Source organism: Falco cherrug, chromosome 4 (genome assembly GCF_023634085.1).
Source record: "Falco cherrug isolate bFalChe1 chromosome 4, bFalChe1.pri, whole genome shotgun sequence".
In the NCBI taxonomy this organism is placed as follows: Eukaryota; Metazoa; Chordata; class Aves; order Falconiformes; family Falconidae; genus Falco; species Falco cherrug.
This window is the reverse complement of record NC_073700.1, coordinates 24,770,469-24,795,789: the sequence shown is the minus strand read 5'-3', so window position 1 is coordinate 24,795,789 and position 25,321 is coordinate 24,770,469. Positions and strand designations below refer to the sequence as shown.

The 25,321-nt window shown below is 37.8% G+C and overlaps 1 protein-coding gene across 13 annotated transcripts in view; it reads left to right on the top strand.

The window, feature by feature from the left end:
- The window catches only part of UNKL (unk like zinc finger), a 60,287-nt gene that overhangs the window by 4,325 nt on the left and 30,641 nt on the right, over positions 1-25,321 (top strand). For 8 of the 13 annotated variants that reach the window (XM_055709247.1, XM_055709252.1, XM_055709254.1 and 5 more), the window contains 6 exons: positions 5,365-5,541; positions 8,401-8,534; positions 10,493-10,628; positions 11,356-11,473; positions 15,690-15,774; positions 21,219-21,373. In XM_055709247.1, the coding sequence (XP_055565222.1) occupies positions 5,365-5,541; positions 8,401-8,534; positions 10,493-10,628; positions 11,356-11,473; positions 15,690-15,774; positions 21,219-21,373 (805 nt within the window). Of the gene's footprint in view, positions 1-5,364; positions 5,542-6,264; positions 6,329-8,400; positions 8,535-10,492; positions 10,629-11,355; positions 11,474-15,689; positions 15,775-21,218; positions 21,374-25,321 lie in introns of those variants that run through there. The other 5 variants (XM_055709257.1, XM_055709256.1, XM_027811652.2 and 2 more) reach the window with 3 other exon arrangements.

Genomic DNA, 25,321 nt, shown 5'->3' with positions numbered 1-25,321 from the left:
CCCATCCTGGGGCAGTGTGGGCAGTTCTTTGAAAATCAACAGATGAGGATAATGGATGCTTTTGTATGTCATGGATTGGTTGGCAACAAAAATTGACCTTTCATGACTGAGTGATAGATACTGATTCTAAAGGAGAAAAAAGGAAGCCATGTTTTAAAAGGGTATTAGCTGGACAAGATTGAATTGTTAGAAGCAAGTAGTAAGAGAAAATATTTCAATAACTGAGATGTGAGATGGAAACCTTTTTCCTGCAATTGGATTGGAAGAGTTGTCCCCACCAGCTGCTGAAGGTTAGGAGCCTAATGGTTAGAAGCCTAAATGACAAACAGGGTGGTTGTATTGTCTGGTATAATGGAAGTGCAGAGGACTTGGCAGAAGTAAGACCAGTAGTGGGATTCATACCTCTGGTTTAGTCTGTTGTGCTTACAGTTTGAATTAAATCAGTAGGTTTAGGAGCTATCAGCAAAGGGGTGGTAGTTTTCAGGTTTGTTTTTTAAGGTGAAATTGCCCAGACGTAGAAGAGTAAGAGCAGGGACTGAGGCTGGAGTCCTGTAAGACCCCTCACCAGAGGCCTAAAAGGATGTTGAAGCTGGAAGATAAAGCTCCAGGAGGGATTGAGAGGAAAGTGTAAAGGTAACTGAATTCCCATAAACAAGGAGAACAGTGTTTCAAGGGGAGAAAACTGAGTAAAACAGACAGTAAATTAAGAAAATGAAGACAGATGCAAGCGGAGAAAATGGAGCCTGATTTCTTTGGCTCAGTTATAAGGTGAAATTATCAGAGACATTTGTGAGAAGAGTTTCAGCTGAACTGTGGAGACCTTGTTGTAGTTCTGATCCCGAGAACTGGTGGCTAGAAATGGCTGTCAGCTCTTGTGAGTTGATAGTTGATTGAAGTTACAGTGGAAGAGAAGAGGCATACAGGGCAAAGAGTTGGGAGAGGCAAGGGAGGTCAAAGGTAACTTTCTTACTGGTAGGTGATGCTGGAGCATGTTGGTAGTGGCAGGAGAAAAAAAAGGAGGGAAATGCCAACATTTCTGAGGACATGCTTACAGTGTGGCAGCTTTCCTGTTTCAGAACTCAGCAAAAGATTATTTTTTGACCCTGGTTTGTCTTCTGCCTAAAATTTAGTCTTTTATTTGGAGCAACTTCAGATTCTTGTAGAAATAGGTTATAACCAGTAGTGTCAGGACACCTTTGTTTTAAGCTATCTGTGACAACATATTGGTACTTTTTTAGCTTTTATCTATGCCTCTGTTCCTCTGTTCTGCTTGTCTGAATACACAGTTAGGTTAATGCAGCCTGTGAGTTGATACAGCGCTAGTGGGAAAGGTAGAGTGATGACACCCATAACGGTTCTCAGGAACATACTTTCAAGAAAGTTGAAGTAGAAATTGTTGGTTTCACCAAGGCTTGACTGTGGTATATCTTTCCAAAGTTAAACTTGGAATGAAAGGAAGCCCAAAAACTGTAAAGCTGTTTAGAAAAGGGCTTTTCTAAGGGTAGCAAATTACAACAATCTGTTCTAAGGAAAGGCCTGTGAGAAAGACTAGATTACTTGCAGAGTTAGGAGCATATATTTTGAGCATTGAATAGTGTTCCTCCCAATTTCGCAAGGGAGAAGAGAATTGATACTTTTTAAAAATCTGATGTGTTTTTCAGCCATTTTAGTCAACTGCAATGTCAGATTCTAAATTAGAAGATTATTTTGGATATCTGTAAAGGAAGTCTGCTCTAAGTGAATGAATTACAGAAGCCTACTACAGAAGAGCACTTCAAGTAATCATAGGAAAAAATGTTAGTGCTTCAAGGTTGAGCAGAAGTAGAACTATGTAGTTGTTTTCATACACTTAAGAACATCTAGCATTACCCTTTACACTGGAACTGTTTTATTCTTAAAGGATATTTTTGGAATGTTTATGATGTGAATTAAGAAGAGTGTGGAAAGGAAAAACTACATTTCAGTAACCAGTTAACCTTTTATGTTTTTCTGAATATATGTTCTGTTTCATGATACATACATCTACTGACTTTGAATGATGCTTTTACTTTGTGAGATCTGGATACAGAAAACAAGGGTGATTTTAATAGTTAGATGTTGTGTGTAGACTCCAATAATGGAAAAATACAGAGTAAGTAATGTTCTTTACTGATTCATGTTTACCAAGTCAGGATTCTGTCCAGTTATTTTAAACTGGGAGATGGTGTAGAAATACGGACCATGAAATAGATTTATTATTCTGCCTGGAAAGTTGTGGGGTTTTTTTAATAAAAATATTTGTTCCTAAGAAATAAGTGGTGTGTGAACAACCTTAGTACCAAACTGTGGTACATGAGAACAAGTTCATCAGTTTGCAGCCATGTAATCTGATGATAATTAGCCATTTTAAATCAAAAGACTAGTCTTGTTTAAAACTGTATTACAATGGTTTATGCTCCATTCCATTAATAAAGTGAAGGTAAGATCTAACAACCCTCTAGTTCAGGGGTCCTCAAACTACGGCCCACAGGCCAGATACGGCCCCCCAGGGTCCTCAATCCGGCCCCCGCTGTTTACAGACACACCCCCCCGCCGGGGGCTGGGGGAGGAAACCAAGCAGCCGCAGATGACCTCCTGCCCCTTCATCCGCACCAGCCCCCTGTTTAAAAAGTTTGAGGACCCCTGCTCTAGTTAATTAAAGGCTGAGTAGAACATCTGTTCTGCGGGTGTTTCAGCGCATTGACTTGGTTTGATAATATGTGTAAGTACTATCTGCTATTCTAAAAGCTGCTTTTGTTAGGGGCTTTTGCCTTTCTGACTAATGATTCTGTGATGACCTACAGCTGATCAAGATGTCTGTGGTTAATAGCATATGTATTATTGTGGTACTGTATGATTAACACACTTTTATGTAAAACATACACATGCAAAATTGATGCCATCATTTCTGCTCTTTGAGGTTTGCATGCTGTTTAGTCCCCCTGAGTTACCTTTACAACTAGCCCTTTTGTAGTTCTTTACAAGTCTTAGGCAAAATTCAGCTAACAAACTGTCCCAGTCATGCTAGATCACCTCATTAAAGCACTCTGTTATTTTCTGGATGAGGACTTCACCTCTTACGGGAGTCTTTAGGCAGCTGGCAAAATGTGCAGTAGGAAAACTGTGTTTTCAATAAAATTCAGATTTCATTAGTCATTGATGCACAAGTATTGAGTCTTAGGGCAAACAAACCTAGGTTTAATTCAGCAGAAGAGTCTGGTGACCCAGTTTATAGTTCTTCCCCAGCTTGTTTTTGGAATGTGTTGTCTTTTTGTGGGAAAAATTGTGACCTGGGTATTTTTCCCTCTGTCACATTGCATACAAGTTGTGGCTAGCTTGTGTGACAAGCTATGTCTTCTTGTCTTATGTTCCATTGAATTGTCTTTTTTTTTTTGTCTTTCCATTAAACAGTTATTTAAAAAAAATGGATGGCTTTAACTTTTTTTTTTTTTTTTACCTCCACTGATAAGAGGATTTTGTTAGGGAAAAATTGCAGATATTTAAGCAAAAATGTTTGCCCTCTGATAAGGAACCATGGACTTAGAGACAAGCAATGAGATGTAAACACCTGTACAGTTCTTGCATGGAAGATAAAACGTTTAATTCTTGTTTTCAAAAGGAACAAGCAAACAATTAGATGAAAATGGAGGCATGAACTTTATGCATAAGAACATGACAGAGTATTCATTCACCTTTGTGAGGTGTGCATGTATGAGTGAAAGATTAGAGTTTGTAATTGAGTCCGCTGGGAAAATGGAAACATTTGACCACTGCAAAGATTCTGCTAGTGGTGGGACAGTTAGCAATAACAAAAATACAGCCTCAGATGGCATTTCCTCTTGTTTAGAGTTCCGTACAGGACTAGTGCTGGCAAAAGTATCTGATTGAGTCTTGTGAGTTTTCTCATTTTTTCCATATTGGTAGCAATTCTAGAACAGGAGGGCTGCATCAGTGATATTCACACATCAAAAAGAATTTCTCACAAAGTTCCTATGAGGCACTGTAAGGGACCCAGCAAAGACTGCATCCCATGTAGAGCAGAGAAGTGTGGAAGAGCTGCTTTCAGATCCCGAGTGCAGACTGTGCTCCATCTTACACTGACAAAATGAGAGATAGCGCTGAATTTGGCATACCTAGTCTTCCCACTAATTAATTCTGTTGGTATTTAAAGAGATAGGTACAAATCACTACCTGCAGCCCATTTGTCATCATTAACAGAATGCTGGTTTTAGATTCCTACAAGGAAGCAACTTGATTCTCAGAAATCATAAACAGTATCAATTCCTAGAAGTCAGCACAAGCTGCAGGTGTTCTGCACAGCAGGAAAAATACATGATTTTGATGTAAATATGTGAATACCAGACTTGTAAGTATTTGCAAACAGTTGCATTTGTTTAGTCTGGTTTCTAAATAACCTTTTTTGAATATAGTAAATGGTGCTTACGCCAGCATAAAGTCTTGTGAGTGTTAAAGTCTATTTAGTGCTTTGCTATTCTCCCTCCATTCAAATTAAAATATTTCTGTGGGACTTTTGATTTGTTGCCCTGTATCATTCACTTAAGCTTTTTGGTGCATTTTCTTTTTACTTTGGGGTGGGGGAAAGTAGTTTTTGGAGATAAGTATTTTTTCAAAACCAGCAGAGACCAAAATTAATTACACTGAAATAAAGTGGGAGAGAACAGACATCCCTGTGCATATATTTTTGTGTGTTTTTTTAAATTTGTTTACTATTGGTAGTTGGAATTATAATCCACATGTGATGCTAGCCATTTTAAAGTACAGACTGTAACTCACATAGTTCTGTCTGAAAAAGTTAGTATATATGATCAAAGGTGTACTGCTGATATAAAAGTTGTTCTCTGTCTTTTAATAGAAGAGTCATTTTAGATATCCCCTGAGATTGTTCTGTAAGTTCCATGACAATAAAGAGCAGGCAGGAAAAAAACAATCATGCTTCAAGTACCCCTTGATTTTAGATGATGATAACATTAAAAAAACCCAACTTGTACCTATTAGTGTAGAAGTTATTTGAGCTTGTATCAGTATGGAAGATGTCGTTCCTTAGCTCAGCTGGTATTGTTGCTTACGGGGGTGCTTGCTAGATTTATTAATAAAACCTCTGTGAGCCAGCCTGCTATAAATTCTTCTAACTTTAGCAGAGACTAAGAAATAATGTTTTTCATTTTGAAGCTGATCTGTGATGGTGGTTTGTTTGGGACAATTTTTGTTTTACAGTCCTGCAAAGTTACTGTTAAAAGTTAGTAAGAGCTAGAGCATAATTCAGAATTACATTAGTAAAAACAAAACTCAAAGCAGTGGTCTAACTTTCCTCTTTCTATTACGTAGTTGCCCTTACCTGCATCGAACAACAGGGGATACAGAAAGGAAGTACCATCTCAGATATTACAAGACTGGAACATGCATTCATGAAACAGATGCCCGGGGTCACTGTGTGAAGAATGGAATTCACTGTGCCTTTGCTCATGGTCCACATGACCTTAGACCACCAGTGTATGATATAAGGTAGTCTTGTTTCAAATTCTTCAGCCTAATTAACAGGAAATACCATGTCTGTTATCACTGCATACCAGAAAATGAAAAATATACTTGTTTCTGTAACTAAACATAAGAATACAGTTCACTGTGTATCATGATAGCAGATAGAAGCCCACTGGGAAGTAAAAATACTAAAGTTTTGTAACTTGCAATTTCAAGAGCTGTATATATAATTCTTATGACTGATAAAAAGACCAGATACTCTGCCTTTTGTCATTTATGCCTTGTAAATTTGTGTGTGGTTTTTACATTCACAAGTTTATGATTTTGTGTAAGCCATCTTTCAGGTTCTCAGCTTGCATGTTTGATATTTTGCCTACTGACGTTGCAGGTTTTTTAATTATGTTGTATTTTTTCATGTATAGGGTATCAGTATTATCTTCTGCCTCTGCAACTGTATAATCAAGTTATTGTCAAAAGAAGGTACTTAGTGAATCAGGGTAGTGGTAGGTATGAGTTTTAGCTGGGGCCAAAGCTGGAAGATAAGCATGTTGTTGGGAGGTATTATAAATGGGTGGAAGGGGAGCTCTTGCTACAGAAAGTGGTCTGTATATACTCAGTAGGAAAGGATTCCAATTTCCAGAGAGCTTTGAAGCCTTGGAGGGTCACAAGTATCGCTTACTGGACACTGGAAGAGCATTCTGGGGAAGTATCACTATACACTTGCCCTATTCTTATACTCTTCCCTAGGCATCTGCTATTGGCCACTGTTGGAAACAGGATTCCAGGCTAGATGAACATTTGATCTGAGCTGGTATGGCTGCTGTCTTATATCCTTACCTTTGTTATCCCTTATTCCCAACCATCTGTTGGGAGATGAAAACTCTCATTTCACAATACTTGTAGTAAAATTAGTGCCTTTTCAGTAGTTTTGTAATTACTTAAAGTCATATTTTGCCACAGAATTCCCTGCTGCATTCCCTGCTGCATTGTCACATACTGTTTAGTTATATATAGCTTTTCTTTCCAGAAGACTTCCTTCAGTTAGCTAGCTGATGGTTCTTCTGCAAGACATCTGTCCATTTTCTTCTTTTTGACTTTTCTTATTTAGCATACATGGCATGATGCCACATCAGTCTGAATACAGAATGCTTAGTATCTTTGCAATCCTTTTTATTGTATTAGGTAGAGGAGCCAACGTATAGCAAGACTGAAACCAAGCTCTGTTCTCTATGTGTCTTTTAATGTGTTACGTGATTGTTTATTGGTGATTGGCTATGTATAGAGCATCAGGAGGAGCTGAAGACATTGTGGCAGGAGTCTGTGTTTAACATCTTGAACCTACAAGTAGGCTGTCTCAAACCTCTTTGATATCTGTGAAAAACAGTCATGTGCCATTGCTTCTCCTGATTTCAGGCATCTGGCATTCATAAGGAAGTCCAAAGTGTTGGATCTTGTTTTTTCTTTGGTGGTCGTTTTGCTTTACAATGGGACACAGGTGTTAGGGTTTCTTTATTTGTAAGTAAAGAGCAGAGAAGTAACAGTAGAATCACTGATGCGGACGTTAACTTTATTCGCCTTAATAACCTTGTTCTTCTACATATCCACCTTAAAGAAAAAACACTCTCCAGGAACTCTTTTCCTTCTCATTGCCTGCACCTTTTCTGAATCTGTAAAGGAAATATTTTGACTGTTTGAAGGGTTTTAGACTTGGCTTTATGTCTGTCTTGTCTTCCTTCCCTTTGAGATTTTTTTTTTTTGGAGGCTACTTGGGGTCTGGGAAGTTTTTGAAATTATATGTAAATTATATCATAACTAGTTACATTATAAACCACCACACCTTTCAGACTGCTCTTCAGAGATCCTGAGTAGAAATATTTTGGTGTAAGAGGTGAGCTCCTTGAATATTTGCGTCTAGAGAAAGCAGTGCCAATTGAAGATAGAGAGAGGCCTTTGATTCTCATAGAGTATTATAGATCCACCTCTGGTATTTGATTCCTCACCTTGTTTCTCTTTTGCTGCAAAGTATGTCTAATACAATTATGCTATAGTATCTTTTTTTAAAAAAATACATATCTTTTGTACTGATTTGCCATTGTTGAATCTCTGTACAGCTTAATTTTACTAAAATCGTGTAATAAAATTGTCTCAGATTTTTGGTAGAGGTTTCATACTAGTCATACAGTACCTTTTGGTTTGGTAGTAGTTGTTCTGCAGCAAGCTTGTGGTTGCTTACTTGCAAGCCAGTTGTAAATTCTTGCAGAAGAGGTTCCATTTCCTCATAACGCTTGCTGTTTGTTACTAGGTCTTCTGAACATCTCGACACTTTTCTTGCAAAATCTTGTGGTGAGCCAAAAGTAGTTCGGCTACTTTTATATGGTGTTGTAGTCAATAGCTATATTTTGTACCTTCCTTCAGTCATAACTTTTCCAAGGCATATAGTCTTTTGGTATTTAGTTCTCCCTCATAACGCAGTTCTTCTGTATTTCTGATCACCTTTATTGCCCTTTCTGTGTCTTTTTTAGTTCCACCATGTTCTGCGTGGCAGTGGAATATCAGAAATTAATAGCACATTCAAAATGTTAGCACACCAGCACACAGAGGTACATGTGGGCATTGCTGGTACAAACGTCGTCTGTGTACATAATGCCAGCATTCATTCCTTCATGTGTGCTCTTTGATTTGTATGACATGGCTATTCCTTATGATTGTTTGCCAGCTTCAGTGCAAGTAATGGTTTGAGATTCAGACAATTTACAATTTGGGCTTGTTAAGAGCTGGATTAAATGACAGAAGTTTGATAGACTTGGACAGGTTTATACTCGGGCAGATAGGATTACTGTAGCTATACAGTTTAGCAGTACTATTTTCTTTCCCCCATTCCAGAGAACTTCAGGCACAGGAAACTTTACAGAATGGGCAGCTAGGATGCGGTGATGGCATTCCAGATCTGCAACCAGGAATTTTAGCAAGCCAGGCAATGATTGAGAAGACCCTTAGTGAAGATCCAAGATGGCAGGGTAATGTTACCTCATCTCCTTTCTCCGTTTCCTTACTGATGCTTCTTCATCCAATTTGTTGATCCTGGGTCTTCACCTGGGAGAAGGTCAAAAACCTTTTTTAACAGAGTAAAGAATCAGTTTATATAAGTAATTTGGGTATTTGTGATCAAATGTCTGTCACATTTATATTCAGACTGCATTTTACAAATATTTTGTTTTGAAAATGTTTAATAGGTCTTTTTCAGTTTATATGATACAGGTGTTGCTAATCTGTCAATTGAATAAATGTTCTTAAGAGTCAGTAGGAGCTCTGTCTTGTGCTAAGTAGTAGTAATGATTAAAGTCTTCATTTTTGAGTCTAGTGGACTGTTACTCTTTGCTGAGCTTGACTAACAGGAATGAAGTAGAATATTAAACAGAAAATTGGAGCAGAATATTAAAACACAAGAATGTCTTGAAAGTGTGATACTAGATTTCTTAAAGTAAATCCAATTGCCCTAGTTCTCTTAAGGCTTTCAAAGCTAGTTTTCATGTTCTTGGTTTAGACTTGCTTATTATGTAGCCAAAGATATTAGTATCAATCAGATATTCTTAGAGCTCTTGCCCATATTTTACTTTAGAAAAGACTGCCAGTTAACAATTACTTTCACAAAATTCATGTGGGGACAGTAATACAGGAAGAGGTCACATGAAGATGCTGTCTCTAAGGAATTCAAGGGGAGATAATTGTGTGAAACTTGTGGCCTCTATATTTTTAAAGTCTGCAGGTAAGTTCCAACTATTTAAGTACTGATAATGCATAGAGCTTAATTGTCAGCTCTAGATCAAAAAATATTGGATGTTTGACGTAAAAAGACAGCAAAATTGAGTAACTACAAGCACTTTTATTGTGTTCCTTGCATTGTGACGGGTCTGTGGTTTATAATGTTGTATGGCTTCTGTCAATCCCTGTAAATCTGGTGAGATTGCACATAGTTTTTGGGGATTGAAAATCATCCAACTAGTGATTTCAGCCTGTTTTCCTAAGTCTTTAATAGAGCTATTGAAAATAACTGAACAAAGATAGAATCCATGTGATACTCTGATTAATAATCTTTGCCATTTGAAAGTACGTCATTAATGTTTCTTTGAGGATGTTTCATAGCTAGTTTTCCACAAAACCTACAGGAGTCTTGTAATATTGTGCAGTTTGTTTTTGAGAACATCTTAGGCTAAAAGGTTTGCTGAAATCAAGATACGTGACATTGACTGCTTCTGTTTTACCTACATCCATTTTCCTGCCTTAGGAAGAAGTGTGATTGGTTTAACATGATTTACTTCTCACAAACTCATGCTTGCCATTAGCTAAATTGTACCTTCTGATTTCTTTACTTGCTCCATTGTTTTTCTGAATTTCTCTGTTTCTAGACAGAACCTTGTTTGTCATCTCCTAGTTCCTTCTTCCAGGAACCAAAGATGTAGAGACAGAGGCAAAGCTAGAGAAGAGGCTCTAGAATTTGTCCAGGAAGATTTTACTGAACCACCTTAACATGCCTTAACATGAAAGCAGTTTTAGTGAAATAAGGGCTGTCAACAATAAACTTAAGAGAAATCCAGATAAAAATTTGTATCAGTTTTTAGTGTTTTTCTTCCTTAAATAAATAATGTATTTTCAGGTATTCATTTAAAAAAAAAAAAGTTAAATGTATGTAATGAGAATTGCCAGAGGGTTTCTCAACCAATAGATTGCTAGTGCTTTATTTGTGTACTTTATTGTAATATTGCTATTGAAGATAAAAGTAATGAAGATTGCTTTGCATGCAAATGTGTTAGATTTTAATTTTTAAAAATGCAGGAGTCTTAAGTTTTATAGGAATGAACGGGTCTGTGAACCATAATTTTTTTACAAAAAGTAATGTGTTACCTAAGCCTCACTAAAGACACTCTGAATGCAAAACTTAGTTGTTTATTTCTCTTAATTGTTGACCTGTTTACAGACACAAATTTTGTATTAGCTGGCTACAAGACAGAACAATGTACCAAGCCACCCAGACTCTGCCGCCAGGGTTATGCATGTCCACACTATCACAATAGTCGAGATAGAAGACGGAACCCCAGAAAATTCAAATACAGGTACATAAATACATATTGCAAATAGACTCTTTGGTCAGTCAGTTGTTAATGGACTGACCTGTTTTGATTCTTCTGTAATACAATTGGATATTCCTAATGGAGTAAAACCACATCTTTCCCCATACCTTTGATAAAATATTTTTTTAAAAAATATATCTGTTCAGAATGATTTCAAGAAAGTTCTGAAGACAAAACCTGTGAAGCTGTAATGGAAATACCCTTCTTGTGAAGCATGAAAAAAAAAATCTGTAATTCTTAGTGAAAACTGGAGTCACTAGATCAAACCTTCTTTGTTATGAAAAGATCAATTGTAATTTCAGTCTTTTTTTCTGGTTTTGTTCTATAATTTTCCATTTCTAGGCAATATTTTTAGGACCAAAATTTAATGCATCTCCTCTCTTACTTTTCATTGTTACATCATTTGTCATTACATCATTTTATATCATTCTCGTACACTGTGGGTGGTTTTTTGGTGGGTTTTTGTGCAGTGATACAAACAGGCTTTGCTTGACAGTCTCAGGACTGTGAATAAATGTCATTAGACAGAAGATAGATAGAATCCTACTAGCTCATCTTTCTGTCCAAAAATTTCCAAAAAGTTAGAGTCTCTCAGAATTTACAACTTTTTAGGTCCCAGAACCTAAGATTCTGAGAATTAGTAGGAAGTTGCTTGAGACTTGTGCGAGGAAGCAGATACAACTATGTTCTGAACATCACTTTTTTATAGGTCCACTCCTTGCCCCAGTGTAAAACACGCAGATGAATGGGGTGAACCTTCAAGGTGTGAAAGTGGGGACAGCTGTCAATATTGTCATTCTCGTACAGAGCAGCAGTTTCATCCAGAGGTAAGAACTATGTTTCTACTTGGGTTTAGTGATTTCAAATGTATTATGGATGAGATTATTGAAGATATTATTTATGAAAAACATGAACATTTCATTCAACACTTCCAGTCATTGAGGTATTTGCTTAATCAAAACAAAATTTGCTAAGAAATAGTTACTTGTACTGTTGTGGTTTTCACTGTGCTGCTTATGAAAAACTAATTAATGTTCTCTGGATTTGGGCATAAATGTGTTCTCTTTTTTACCTAACATCTTGAGTTGGTGGTGAAGTCACAATAGTAATTGCTACTCCGTAACTTGGGACAAATTTCAATTTTAAATGTAGTTAAAAAAGCTTTATTGCAAATAATTAAGAGAAATTTAATAGGTCAGGAGGAGGTGGAAAGAGCAGAAAACTCCTAGTGGCTGAAGTAACCAGAAAAACAAGGTGATTTTGGATTCCTCTGTAGGCAAAGTCATTCTCACTTTGTTGGATGCTTGAGCATAAATGCTAGGGAAGAGAGCAGTGCCATGCTGAGGTCTGCTAAGATTTAATTCTTACATGACACTGTGAAAGTATGTGCCAGTTAGTGGAAACAAACATGATACTGAAAAGACATGTTGTGCTAGAAGCTGCCTGTACAACACTGGATGTTTGTTTTCATTTTGGGACCTTTTAATGGACATTAAGAATTCAGAGCAGGATGTAATTTCTTGCATTAGAAAGTTCAGTGCTTTGTAAGGTATAAGCAAAGACCATTCCAGCAATGGCTGATTTCTCTTCCAATTATGAAGATTATTGAAGGCATCTCAAGACCATATTAGGAAAGGAATTCTTAGTATTCTAACTCCAAGATTGTTGCAAACTTCATGCCGTACATTCCCTATCATAAGTTGACCAGCTACATCTTTAATACTAAATAGGTGTCAGCTATCTCTACTCTTGAGATGTTGCTCCAGAATGTCACTGTCCTGATTATCAGAGATTTTATAGTCCAGATTTACTGCAGACCATCTAATTTCCTCTGCATCATATCCCAGCTCTTTTCTGTAGTAAAGGTGTCTTCCTGCTTAGTATTGCTACCATACTTTTTATTTATAACAAAGCTATGAATGGAAGTGCTAAAATACAAGGTAGAACCTTGAGTTCTGCCACTAGTTTTGTCTGTTGCCTTCCTCTTTCGTACCATCCATTGCTACCTCTCCACTACTCAATTTAACAGCAGATATGTAACATTAGTAAGAGTCATGTTCTTCATTATCTTAATTAATCATACCACATCCTTTATTGAAGTCCTTACTACAATGACCACATTTCCATTTTAGAGAAGGACCTTTGATTTATCAAAGTTACATGGCGAGTCTACCATGATGTGCCATTGCCAAGTGTACTTTTAATTTTATCCCATTTCTTTCTGTCTTTAATCTAAATGGTGATAGACTGAATAATTAGTGGACATGCAGTGACCTGAGTCAGCTATTTTTGCTCTTCTCAAGTATCTGAGCTACTTAGATGCTCATATAAACATATGTGGCCCAACTTAAATGCCTCCATGCAAACACACACAGCATGGGGAATGAACAAGAGGAGTTAGATGTGTGTGCACCTGTGGGGCATGGGATCTTATTGGCATCACGGAGACAGGGTGATGTGGCTTCTCTGACTGGAGTGTTGGAACGGAAGGCTACAGGCTCTGTTGGAAGGACAGGCAGGGAAGATGAGGAGAGGGTGTTGTCCTCTATGTCAGTGACTACCTGGAGTGCATGGAGCTCCGCCTGGGGATGGCTGAGGAGCTGACTGAGAGCTGGTGGGTCAGGCTTAAAGGGAGGGCAGGGACAGGTGACATTCTAGTGGGGGTCTGCCACAGGCCACTTGACCAGGAATCTTGGTTATCACATTCAGGAACAGCTTGATTCTGCTGTTAATAGATGTCCTGGTTTCAGCTGGAATGGAGTTAATTTTCTTCTTAGTAGCTGGTGCAGTGCTGTGTTTTGGATTTGGTGTGTGATGGCACAAGGATGTTTTTAGTTGTTGCTTGGTAATGTTTGTATTAAATCAAGGGCTTTTCAGTATCTCAGGCTCAGCCAGCAAGAAGGCTGGAGGGGCATGGGAAGTAGGGATGGGACACAGCCAGGACAGCTTACCTGAACTGGCCAAAGGGATATTCCATACCATGGGACGTAATGCTGAGTATATAAGCTGGGGAAAGAAGAAGGAAGTGGGGGGACATCTGGCATTATGGCATTTGTATTCCCAAGTCCCTGTTACGTGTGATGGAGCCTGCTTTCCTGGAGATGGCTGAACGCCTGCCTGTCGATGGGACGTGCTGAATTAATTCCTTAGCTTGTGTGCACAGCTTTTGCTTTACCTATTAAATTGTCTTTATCTCAACCCGTGAGTTTTCTCAGTTACTCTTCCAATCCTCTCCCCCATCCAGCTGTAGGAGGAGTGAGCGAGTGGCAGCGTGGGGCTGAGTTACTGAGTGGGCTTAAGGCACGGCAATGGATAGCAGCTGTGTTCTTGGCTGTTAGTCTTGGGAAGTTGGTCTTCTGTAAAGATTTAGTTCTTTGAGTTTGCTGTCTGTCTTGTAATACTGTTATGTGTAGACGATGTGTCCATCTCCAGAATCAGTCTTTGAGGTGCAAGCTCTGTCCCCATAGTATTTTGGTATTAGCACTTCTTATATCTGTAGCATTTACCAGAAGGTACTCCACACCATCTGGGTAGCTCATAGAATCAGGAAGGCTACTTTTTGACTAGGACCTCAAACTAAGACTGAATTGCCAATCACACATCTTTTGTTGAAATTATTTGGAAGTCAGCTCTTCTGATTTTTTTTTTTTTTCCTTTGCATCATTAGCATTGTGTATACAACATTAGGGTTTTATATTTAACCAATAAACAGGAAACAGGAAAGAAAGGAGATGGGCCCAGCTAAATTTCCTAGTTCAGGTGTGGTATCCACAATGACTCCTCCTTTTATTGCAATGCCTATGATAGCTCCCGGTGAAAGTTGTGGAAAGATCAGTCCCATTGCATTGTTTAAGCGTGTCATTTGGGTAAATATTTATCTGCAGTATGGATGTTTTGTTGCTTGTTCAGAGTTCAAGGAAAAATAAATAATGTGTAAAGTGATAAACATAGTTTCTTGGATGATCTTTGGGTTATGCATGACTAGTAGTGAATATAGCAACTAAAATTTCAGCCTCAATTCAAAATCACTTATGAGAGGGAAATTTATCTAATATGCTTAAAATAGCTCTAAAATAAAGAGCTTACAGAACCAGTTGTTGATTTTTTTTTAAAATACATAATTTCATTTTGTGTGTTTGCTTTAATGCTGAACTCCAAGGTAAACATTTTTTTACATAGCATATGCAAAAATGCCAACAAAGTGGCATTCTGAACTAAGAATTATTCCTTACTGAGTCATGAATCACTCAACTGACACTGAAGGCCAAAGAGCACAATACCAAGGTTTGGGGAACAAAAAGATCCCTCTGCTATTTACCACAGACTTACAAATCAACAGAATTATTTTTCTAAAGAATCTATGTGATTTTAAATAGGTTCTTAATATTGTTCTAATACGATAATATGTCAGCCCCTCCTCCCAGCCTTGTGAGATCCAAGCATCATCAAAGATCCTGGTAGATCAATAGACTGAATCTGGATCTTAGTAGCAATTTTTATAATCGTTACTGTCATGAACAGGCAGTATCACTTCATTTCTCATGCACTCAGTCAGGTTAGAGAAGGACATTTGAATATTAGGATGATTTTGAATATTAGAGGTGTCCTAATGAAGGAACTGTGTTGAGAAAAACCATGCTGGTTGTTTTTTCAGCTGTGTACACTGCTCTGCTACATACATAATTTCTCCTGGAAGATTCCTTAAAAGTGACTTTGAAAATTTTGTTCCTGGTGTTTGACTTGTTTCTTTACGTGGAAAACCAAAGCAGTCTAAATACTGCTTTTCTAAAATATTACTGTTATTTACTATTTATTATTGTACAAAAGAGAGTTAAGATTCTCTTGTCTCAGATTTGCTTTTCTTAAAATTCTGCTCTTCTATTTGATTTTTTAAAACCATCATAAGAACTGAATTTTCTGAGAAAATGGTGTAATATATTTTGTTAGCAAATATTCAGAATTTTTTATTGAAAGGTTTTAAAATTTTCTGTTTTTTCATTATGTAACAAATGTTTAGGTTAACCACCCTTCTGTTTTGTTTAGATATACAAATCTACAAAGTGCAATGACATGCGCCAAACAGGTTACTGCCCACGTGGTCCATTTTGTGCGTTTGCACATGTTGAAAGTAAGTAAGAGAACGGTTATTTTGTATCAGTGTTCATAAAAATGAACCATCATTTCTAAGCATCAGTAGCAGGAGTGACTTAGCATCATTAATTTTAATGCATAAATGGTATTTGATGTCAGTTGTTTTTAGAAATTCATTCCATGTTTTCTAATACTATACCATGGAAGCTTGCATCATTTGCATCAAATTTGCATCAGCAGTAAAACAGGAGGTGCTTTTCTTTACAAATGCAGCTTGTACCTGTAACTTCTTAAGCTTGATTTAGCAATTGTCTACACACATGCTTGACTTTTCAAAATATATTAGCTGTCCTATTGAAACCTATAGTAAACTTCTCAGGTAAAAGTTAAACATCCTTGCAAGTATTTGCAGAACTAGGGCCTTAGCAAAACTGAAAAAAACTGCAGAGAAAATCATGTGAGCTGTCCTCTTTCCTCCATAGCCCAAACACATCTTCACTGTACTCAAAACTGTTATGTACAGAAAAAAGGAAGAGGGACTATTTTTTTTTTTTTTTTCCCAAGAGAGCACTCAGTTCTTCAGTATGCAACTATGCAGATGAATTCTGGGTATGCATTCTCAGATTCTTTTTAACAGTAATATCAATTTAAGTTACCCCTACACAGTTCCGGTACTCCAGAATGTGAAGTGAGCAGTTGCTGCCAGAACTATTCATGCCTCCTTTTCAGTTGTGATGCAAGGCAGAACTTGAAGCATTTCTATGTAACTGGTTTCTTATAGGTTATAAATCTTTTCTTTTTTGATTACGTAGGTTTTGCTTGATTACATGATCAGTAAAAACTCGTATTTATTTTTCAAAAATTAAAAAAAAAGTCTGCTCCTTTCCTACTTTTTGCCTTCTGCTTCTAGAGCTGAGAAGAGGTATTAGAGACCCTACCTACTTTGGAAAGCTCCAAATTTCTGCAATTAAGTAGTATTTATCTTAAGATTCTCTAATGATAAGTAATGGCAGTCTCCTCTCTCTGTCTAACCTGTCTAGGCAAATGTGATGTTCTAGACAACCGTTGTGTCACTTGCTTACCCAAGAGACTGTCAGTGAATGAAGTCAGTTTTGCTGCCCACAGCTCTTGTTTCTGAGAATCTGTGGTATGGTCAACTTGTCTTTTAACTTCTGTGGGATGTTCAATTTTACTTTTCCATGTTTTTTTTACTCAGAGAAGAGGAAGGGTAAAACACCTCCTGTGTTTATTTCAAGAAGCCCATTATTCTAAGACCTAGCAATTCTTCAAAACATTATGACAATGAAGTCAGTGTTGACTGTTCCTTCATGTCTGAAGCAGCTCACTGCCTTCACTTTCATGTTGTTGGGGCTGTCTCCTTAATCAAGTCCTTCATAGTTTGCCAGTGTTGCCAAGTACTTCTTTGACTCAAGAAAGTCTGAAAATACAAATTTGTTACAGAAGTAATTTATGGCATTGGGTTTGCTGTCTCTTTGTATGATAGATGTTTTTTCTTTCTGAAACAACTGAAAGAGAGTGTTTTAAACAAATTCGCGGCATACATACGGCATGGTATAATTGTGACATGCTACAAAACTCCTGTGAGAGCAGACTACATATTCTCTGTTTTCTTCCTTAGAGCATAATGAATGCTGCCTCCCTTCTTGCCTCTCCAGCATGGAGAGTGTACAGGATAAACTCAGCAGAGCTCTTGGACATTGCGGTTCTTTTGAGACCTCATCATGATCTACTTCTGTGTATCTTCGTCATTAGTATCTTTTAACAGTCCAGTTGATGCTTGATTCCTGTGAGAGGAATCATTCTCACAGGCAACTGTCATTGACAATAACCAAGGTTTCCATCTCTAAGGAAAAGTTAAGCATTTCCCAGGCTAAAGATAAAAAGGACTGAAGGAGAGTCCAAACTTCATAAGATAGCATGCTGATCTTATTATCCCTAAGGGATACCTTTCTGATCTGTTTCTAATCCTTCTACTACCCCAGTCCCGTTCTTCTACTATGTAGGATGAATTGTTATATTCTTTAAAAATTTCCAGAGCTCTGATAGAATTCCTGAGACATTGAACATGTTAGCAGTGACAGCTGAGAAGCAGCAGCTTAAGTTTCTCCACATAGTTGCATTAGACAGAATTTTAGGTCTATCAGAAGAGACTTGTATGACTCAACCAGCATGCTCTGGAACTCCTTAGGCTGCATCATCTGGAGTGAAAACTGTATAAGGGAAATCTTGACAAATGAACTTGTAATCTTACAACAGTACCCACCCCCTGTCTCTGGCAGTCTGAATAGTCCATCAGAATTTAGGGTTTTGATTACTGTCAGCAAGAGTGCCTTTCTGCTGTTGGCAACAGCTTTAAGCTGAGTTCAGCAGCTCTGACATCCTGCCTCCTGCATCTGTAAAATAAAATGATTTATGTCCCTTCCATATGAGGGAAGGGGGCAGAATGGTTTCAGAGCTGTAGTTGTCATCATCAGTATAAAAAGTGTGACACTCTTGGTTCATGGATCTCTTTGAATCACAAATTATGGGTATTCTCCATACAACTTCTGTGAAGCCCTAGCTATGTGGGATGGGTAGAGGAAGATATCCCGCCATTCATACATGTATCTTACCATTTTTTATCATTCTATGTGAAATAATTTGTGGAAGCACACATTCTCTGTAATAGCGTTCCTGGTCTTCCCTCAGTGACTTCCTCAGAACCAGCTGACCGTTTTTTACTCTTCTCTCCCTCCTTTGTGAAGGTTATGAGGAGTATTACTATTCCTTCAAGACTGCTTTTTCCTTGAGGCCCTGGCTGCAGATAGTATTGTCTTATAAATGTCACTCATTGCTTTTTTCCCCCACTCACTGAAGCCCTAGGTCCAGTGTACTCCCAAAGACGCTTCGTGATGACACGAAGGAGGACACCCAATCCTGAAAGGTAGAGAAGCAGTGCAATCTGACATATCACCCTGACATCCTTTGCAAAACAGAGAATAGCTGGGGTACATTGAGACACTTCAGTAACAGACTCTTAAAATAATGAACACCTCTCTGTGGCACTCATGTGTCCACTGACTGCCTGACTACAACTGACACCTTAACAAAAAATAGAAATTTTTTGAAACAGAAGCACGAGCAGGCTCAAATCCGCTGGTAAGAATTTGGAAAAACTTCAAAGGACACATCTCCTGTACAAGAGCTTCTGTTACTGAAGACATTTGCTTCCAGATTGTTTGTCTGAAATCTGGTCTCCTATTGGTGCCAAGATTGCAATAATGAAAATCCTTACTCCTGACTTCATGACAGATGGGATTCCCCAGGTCAGACTTAGCCTGACTGTGGTAATTGTTACGTTCATAATACTCAAGCCTTGTTAGTGCACATTCTGAAGAGGCTATGTAGCAGATAAAGTTTTATCTCGGAGAGAGTACAACTCTTAGTTGTACATAGCATCCTAGGCTACTGATGCATAATCCTTGAACCACCACTGCACTGGCATTGGAGAGCTGAAGGGTTTTTGAGGGCTCTATCTTAATCTCCATGAGCTTTAGTGATCTCCATGAGATAGGCCACCATGTGAGACTGTTGCTTTTCTGTCTGTTGCAACCTTCCATGACAGCCATAGGTCTTGGAGAAAATAGTTAGGCTGGGAGAAGTCTACATGGTAGAGTTTGCAACTTTTTTTGTGCAGCTGGCCATGGTTGTTTTTTGTTTATTCTTGGAACAAATCAGAATGATGTAGAAGCACACATTCTGAATTTTTTGTGTCTGTGTGACTTGCTATTCCGCTTACTGGTAGTAAGAACTAATCACGCTGTTCTCCCTAAATACCTTGGAAAGAGAAAGGAGAGATTATTTCTCTTTGAAATGTTTGGAAGGCAGTTTTATACTACCCTTTTAGGATCGTATGACTACTTACATTTACTTATAGAATATTGGATGTGTATGTGGTTGTGTCAGGGAAAAAAAGCTAATGAAGATTTAAGGGAGAGCATGAATCAGATAGTACTTCTGTGACAGCGTGAGGGTTGACTGGACATAAGGTGGCTGGCTGTACTGCTCTGGGCAAGCAGCTGTACAATGAGGGGATATGTAGTGAGAGCGAATTACAAAAGGTCAGTGCATCTGTTTCTACCTTCCCAACTGTTCTTTGCACTCTCATTCTGTAGGCAGAATGGCAGAGGTCTAGTGACACCATTTCTGCAATTTCTGCAATCCCTATGGTTTCTTTTTTTCTTTTTTTTCTTTTTTCTTTTTTTTTTTTTTTGGTGTGGCAGGACTGGACTTGTGAGTATAGGGGTACTTACTAGTAGCTTTTTCCTTTCTCTTTTGTGAGCCGTGTCCCTGGTTTTGTAATTTATGCAATACTGGAAATGTTTGGTAAAGCATTGGACTATATAGTAAGAAGGCAAACACTAGATACAAAGAACCCCCATTGTCAGAAACAATCTTCAGCTATGCTATCTCCTCTAAAGAGGTGTGTCTATGTATCTCATACTCATTCTGGTTTCTACTGTGGCTTGCACTTTTGTACACTCTCAGAGCTACTTACTGTTTCTGCTAGAGAGAAATGTTTAAATCTGATTTTTAGCTGTAGTTTATCATTACTCCTTCAGAAATGCAGTAGTGGCTAAAGATGAAAAAAATCTTGCCGTACCTGTAGAACATATTAAGAGATTTTGTTCTCAGTCCTGACTTCTTTACTTTGATGTCTTGTGTGTGTGGATTATGAGGTGAGGAATGTTATTAACTGTAATTGCTTACTAAAGTAAACATTTTTTATTAACGCATCATTTGCCTGTAAAACTAGAAGTCTCAATCTTGATATATTGCACAGTTAAAGAATCAAATGTCAAAGATGTTTAATAGTTTAACAAAGTAGCCTTTGGCAAACTGCGAAGTAATTGTTCAGTCACCTTGAGTTGAATTTTCTGGTATGAAAATTAACAAGTCATTGGTCATAATTTACGTATAAGTTAAGAATGAACTTTCTTAAAGGTTATTGTTGCTTTTTAAATTAAGTAGTATGAGTCCCATGTTCTCTTCACATTGTTTTATGATTTAAGTCAGTTGGTTCTAGACTGGAAAAATAAAGAACCTTATAATTATGATACTATTGTTGCATTTCCAGTCAGGAGTTCTAAAAATGTTATCTTTAAGCCCTGGTATGATAGAGATTCTAGAAAATAAAGCAAAATCTAGAATACTTTAAATATATTAATTTCAATCTACTTCCCACTAGTTTTGGTAGAGCAAGTAAATAAGAGTATCACATGTTGGTAGCCGCAAATATGTAATGGTGAATTGTATTATTCTTACCTTGCCTTTATGCTTATATTAAAAGAAAGAGATTTCTTGTGTGTGATTGTTGTTTCCACATGATAGGTGCTGTGTTTGGTACTAGGTATGTAATTGTTAAATTCACACAGCTAAGTATCAAATCTGTGTGTAATTTGTTGGGGATTCCTTCAACAGAGGACACCATGAATGTAGTCATACTGCAAACTGGTTGTCAAACAAAGCCAGGCGCTCACCTGTTTTCAACAGACAGCGTAGGAATTGCAAATGAATGGAGCAGCAGTCTTAACTCCACAAACAGCATTACAAATAGCAGTGGGCAGTCTGGAAATGTAAGTGTAAATAATTCTGGAAAAGTTACTAATAATAATCACTGTGCCAATATACAATGTTTATTTTACTTCTTAAATGTCTGGTTTTTATTTATTTGTACTTCAGCAAAAGAGAAAAAAACAACAGCTATAGCAAATATCAGGCAGTAATATTTAACTAGTACTTTAAGCCTAAATGGAATGTCTGCCTTTGGCACCAGATTTAACTATGTATTATTTGTGTTTTCTGTTCTTGTTTTTTGTCTTTAAATGCAGTATTTTGAATGCTACGGAGAGGAACATAATTGTTAATCAAATGCACAACTGTAGGACAGCTTAATTTACATGTCTCTTTTTTCTATAGGAAAGGTTTTATTAATGGAAGATCTTGCCTGATTCCAGCCCTCTTCTCTGCCCTAATTTGTTAACATTAGGAATGAATTGATGTCCTACCTGAACATGCTTTATACCTAAAACGTATTACAATGGTGCAGTATATGTAGTGTGTTTGGTAGTAGAAGGCTGTTTGATTACAAAAGTGATAAATGTAGTTTATATTAGCAAATTCTATCAGTTAAGGATGAGGGAGAGAAAGGACAAAGATACATGGCAGAGCTTTTACTGTCTTCCTTTTAGTATCAATTGGAATGGATACTGTTGTTAGATTTTATGATTGTTGCAAAATAATACATAGCAATAGTGACATCTCTTTCTTTCCTGACTTGTGTTTTTCTTTACCTCATTTGCAGAGTCGTAAGTACATACACATTCTCAGAATTTTCACTTCTAGCTTTCCAAGTCTGTTGATCTATACTGTTTGATTAGAAACTAGATAAAAGGACATATTTTAAACAATGTTTAAAAGGAGTTGCCAATAAATAGTGCAATTGTTAAAACTCCTGGGTTTCTTTCATGCAGCTTCATATTGCTGTCCCGTAGGTTGAGAATAAAGATACCAATATGCCTGTATTTTATCTTTGGTTCCCAGTGCAGAAGTCTGTTTCTGTATATGAAAGGTTCTGAGAGAGGGTCTGTCTTTTTATTTAGGAAGCTAATTTTGTTGTTGCCAAGGTTCTGAAGCTTTCAGGAGACTCATAAAAGTGTCTCTTCTCCCAGAAGCTTCTTAGCCTTTCGTGAATGTTTTAGATACAGCTGAAAACAATAACTATTCTGATACATCTTCCAGCTATGGGGAATCTTCCATATACATGCATTTTTCTGTTAGTCATTAGTAGTTTGATGAACATTGTGTATATTTTCCATTCTGTGTTCAGTGAGTCTCTGCCTGCACTAGTGTTCAAGTGTGAAAATGGAAAAGTTGACCCTGCTCCCTTCCCCATATTTTCTACTTGAAGTTTTATTGCAAGTGGCCACCTTTTTTCTGATATTTGGCAAAATATTCTTTCACTTGACTTACCTGCAGCATTGTTCAATGCACTTCTGTTGTCTGGTTCTTTGAATGTTCAGTTCCTGATTTTTCATTAGCAGGTTGGTCTTCTGTATTTCCGTGTTTAGTTCTTGAGGTTTTTTTGCTAGCTTGCTTTCACCTTCTGCATCTGCTGTAAACTGCTGAATTTTAGTATTTAAATAATCAGTCTTGTTTCCTTCTTCCCCCCATTTTCTCTAACCCAGCAACTTGTTTACATTCATGGTTTGTGTTTTTCTCTGTTTCAATAAGCTGTCTGTCCTTCTGTCCCCTCCTTTGTTTTCATTCTCATCACTGTCAGACACTGGCTCCAAGTAAACTTAATTTTAGTGGGTTTTATCATGATGAAATTGAAATTGGACTTTCTATGCCTCTCTTCCTTTATGTCTTAAAAACAAGATCTCCTTCTTCATCTTCCAAAATTTATTTCACATATTCTGTTACAGCGCACTGGGAGAGTACCCTACTATTTTATTTGCTTCTAGGGGAAATGGATGATGTAGAATCATGGAATCAGAATGTTTTGAGTTGGAAGGGACCTTGAAGACCATCTCGTTCCAAGCCCCTGCCACGGGCAGGGACACCTTCCACCAGACCAGGTTGCTCCAAGCCCCATCCAGCCTGGCCTTGAACACTGCCAGGGATGGGGCATCCTGTGGATGGGCAACTGTGCCAGTGCCTCGCCACCCTCACAGTGAAGAGTTTCTTCCATCTAATCTAAATTTACCCTCTTCCAGTTTAAAGCCATTCCCCCTTGTCCTGTCCCTACGTGTCCTTGTAAAAAGTCCCTCTCCAGCTTTCTTCTAAGACCCCTTTAGGTAGTGGAAGGCTGCTATAAGGTCTCCGCAGAGCCTTCTCCTCTCCAGGCTGAACAACCGCAACTCTCTCAGCCTGTCTTCATAGGAGAGGTGTTCCAGCTATTTTCATGGCCTTCTGTGGGCTCGCTCTAACAGGTAGTGCTTGAGAGACCTAAACTCAGTTCTCTGCTTGATCAAAAGCAAAAAATTCCTCTTTGACTGTGAGCAGGTTGCTTAGGTCCCCATTTCTAGAATGTGGCAATACTATTATTGCCAAATTCTATTATATGTGGCAATCTAACGAATTGCCATATTTATAACAAATTATAGCAAACTGTAAATATTAGAAGAATGAGTCCATTAAGATTCTGTATGATCCAGGTTGATAGTGAGGGAGGCTGTAAAACTGTTTTTAAATACATACCTTCTTATCTCACCGATACTGTGCCCTGATGTCTTCATCGAAGTTGCTTTGTCAGTTGGACTGCCATCAGTCATTCTTCTGCTTTATCCTTCGCTTACATTTCAGTCAGGAAATAATCTACTTTTCAGCCTTCTTTGGTAAGTGTCAGTTCAGTTTCCGTGAAGACCTTCTACATACATCTGTTTCTTTACCCCCATGTTCTGTCTTCTGGTTTGAAGCATCTAATATTATACTTTTGTCAGTCTCATCTCATCACGTGATCTTTGATAGTACTGTTCTTCTCCAGCCTGAGCTCCCTTTGCTTTGTACTCCACCAGCTGTATCATCTAAATGTACTTAACCTCCACGGTGCAGTTTACACAACGTGGTACAGTATTTCCCTTAACTGTAATTTTTCATTCTGATTAGTACTGCTTGTTTCTCCACACTCGCCATTGCCTCTTTTCTTTCTTTTTGTTCTGTTGCTCTAGCAAGTCCTACATTGGCTTTTGTGGCATACACATTTTTTTCTCATATTGCGTCAGAGCTGTGAAGTGCCTCAAGTGAGATTTGGAGTCGTCTTACGCATTGTAGCAACAAATTCACTCATCCTCTTCCCAGTCCTTTGTGTCTTCTTTAGGAGCTGCATTTGCACCAGCAGCCTTCAGTTCTTACTGCTTGCTCTTAACCATTACTACTCTTTTGTGCTGTGCTTGGTGTCATCTAATTGCCAGAAGGAGCACTCCTTCTTACTCCTTTTCCTACTACTCCTGGTTTTATGACATAAATTTTGGTTTTTTCAGCCTTTATTTAACTTTAAGAGGGTCTTCCTTATCATTAATCTGTTGCACTGGTAAAATTAATGTAGCTGAACTCCTCATTATGGGAAATGACAGTAGATTAGGTTTATTGAATATTTCTGTGCATGTAAGTCTTGAAATAGCGTGATCCATGTTTCAGATACATTGCTTGCACCATTTAAACTTGGATGCCCTACTTGGTTAGTGAAGTTGGTTGTTACCACTTCTTCATATTTGCTTGTATTTCCATTATTTTTTGCATGTCCTTCCATGAATCTTTACCTGTGTAATGTTTCATCATCCAGTACTCTTTAAGCACCCGTTCTCCTCAGTCACTTTTACTGTCTACCCCTTTCCTCAGTCACCTTTGCTGAAAATACCTCTGGCATGCAGTCCTTTGCATCCCATACAGATGTGTCATACTCTGCCACGAGCTTCTGCCTTACCTGAATTTTATCCCTTCATTTCAAGTGTTCTCATTTATATTCTGCAAATATATTGCAATTTAACATACCCAAATGGTCTTCTATGTTGGTTTTTCTC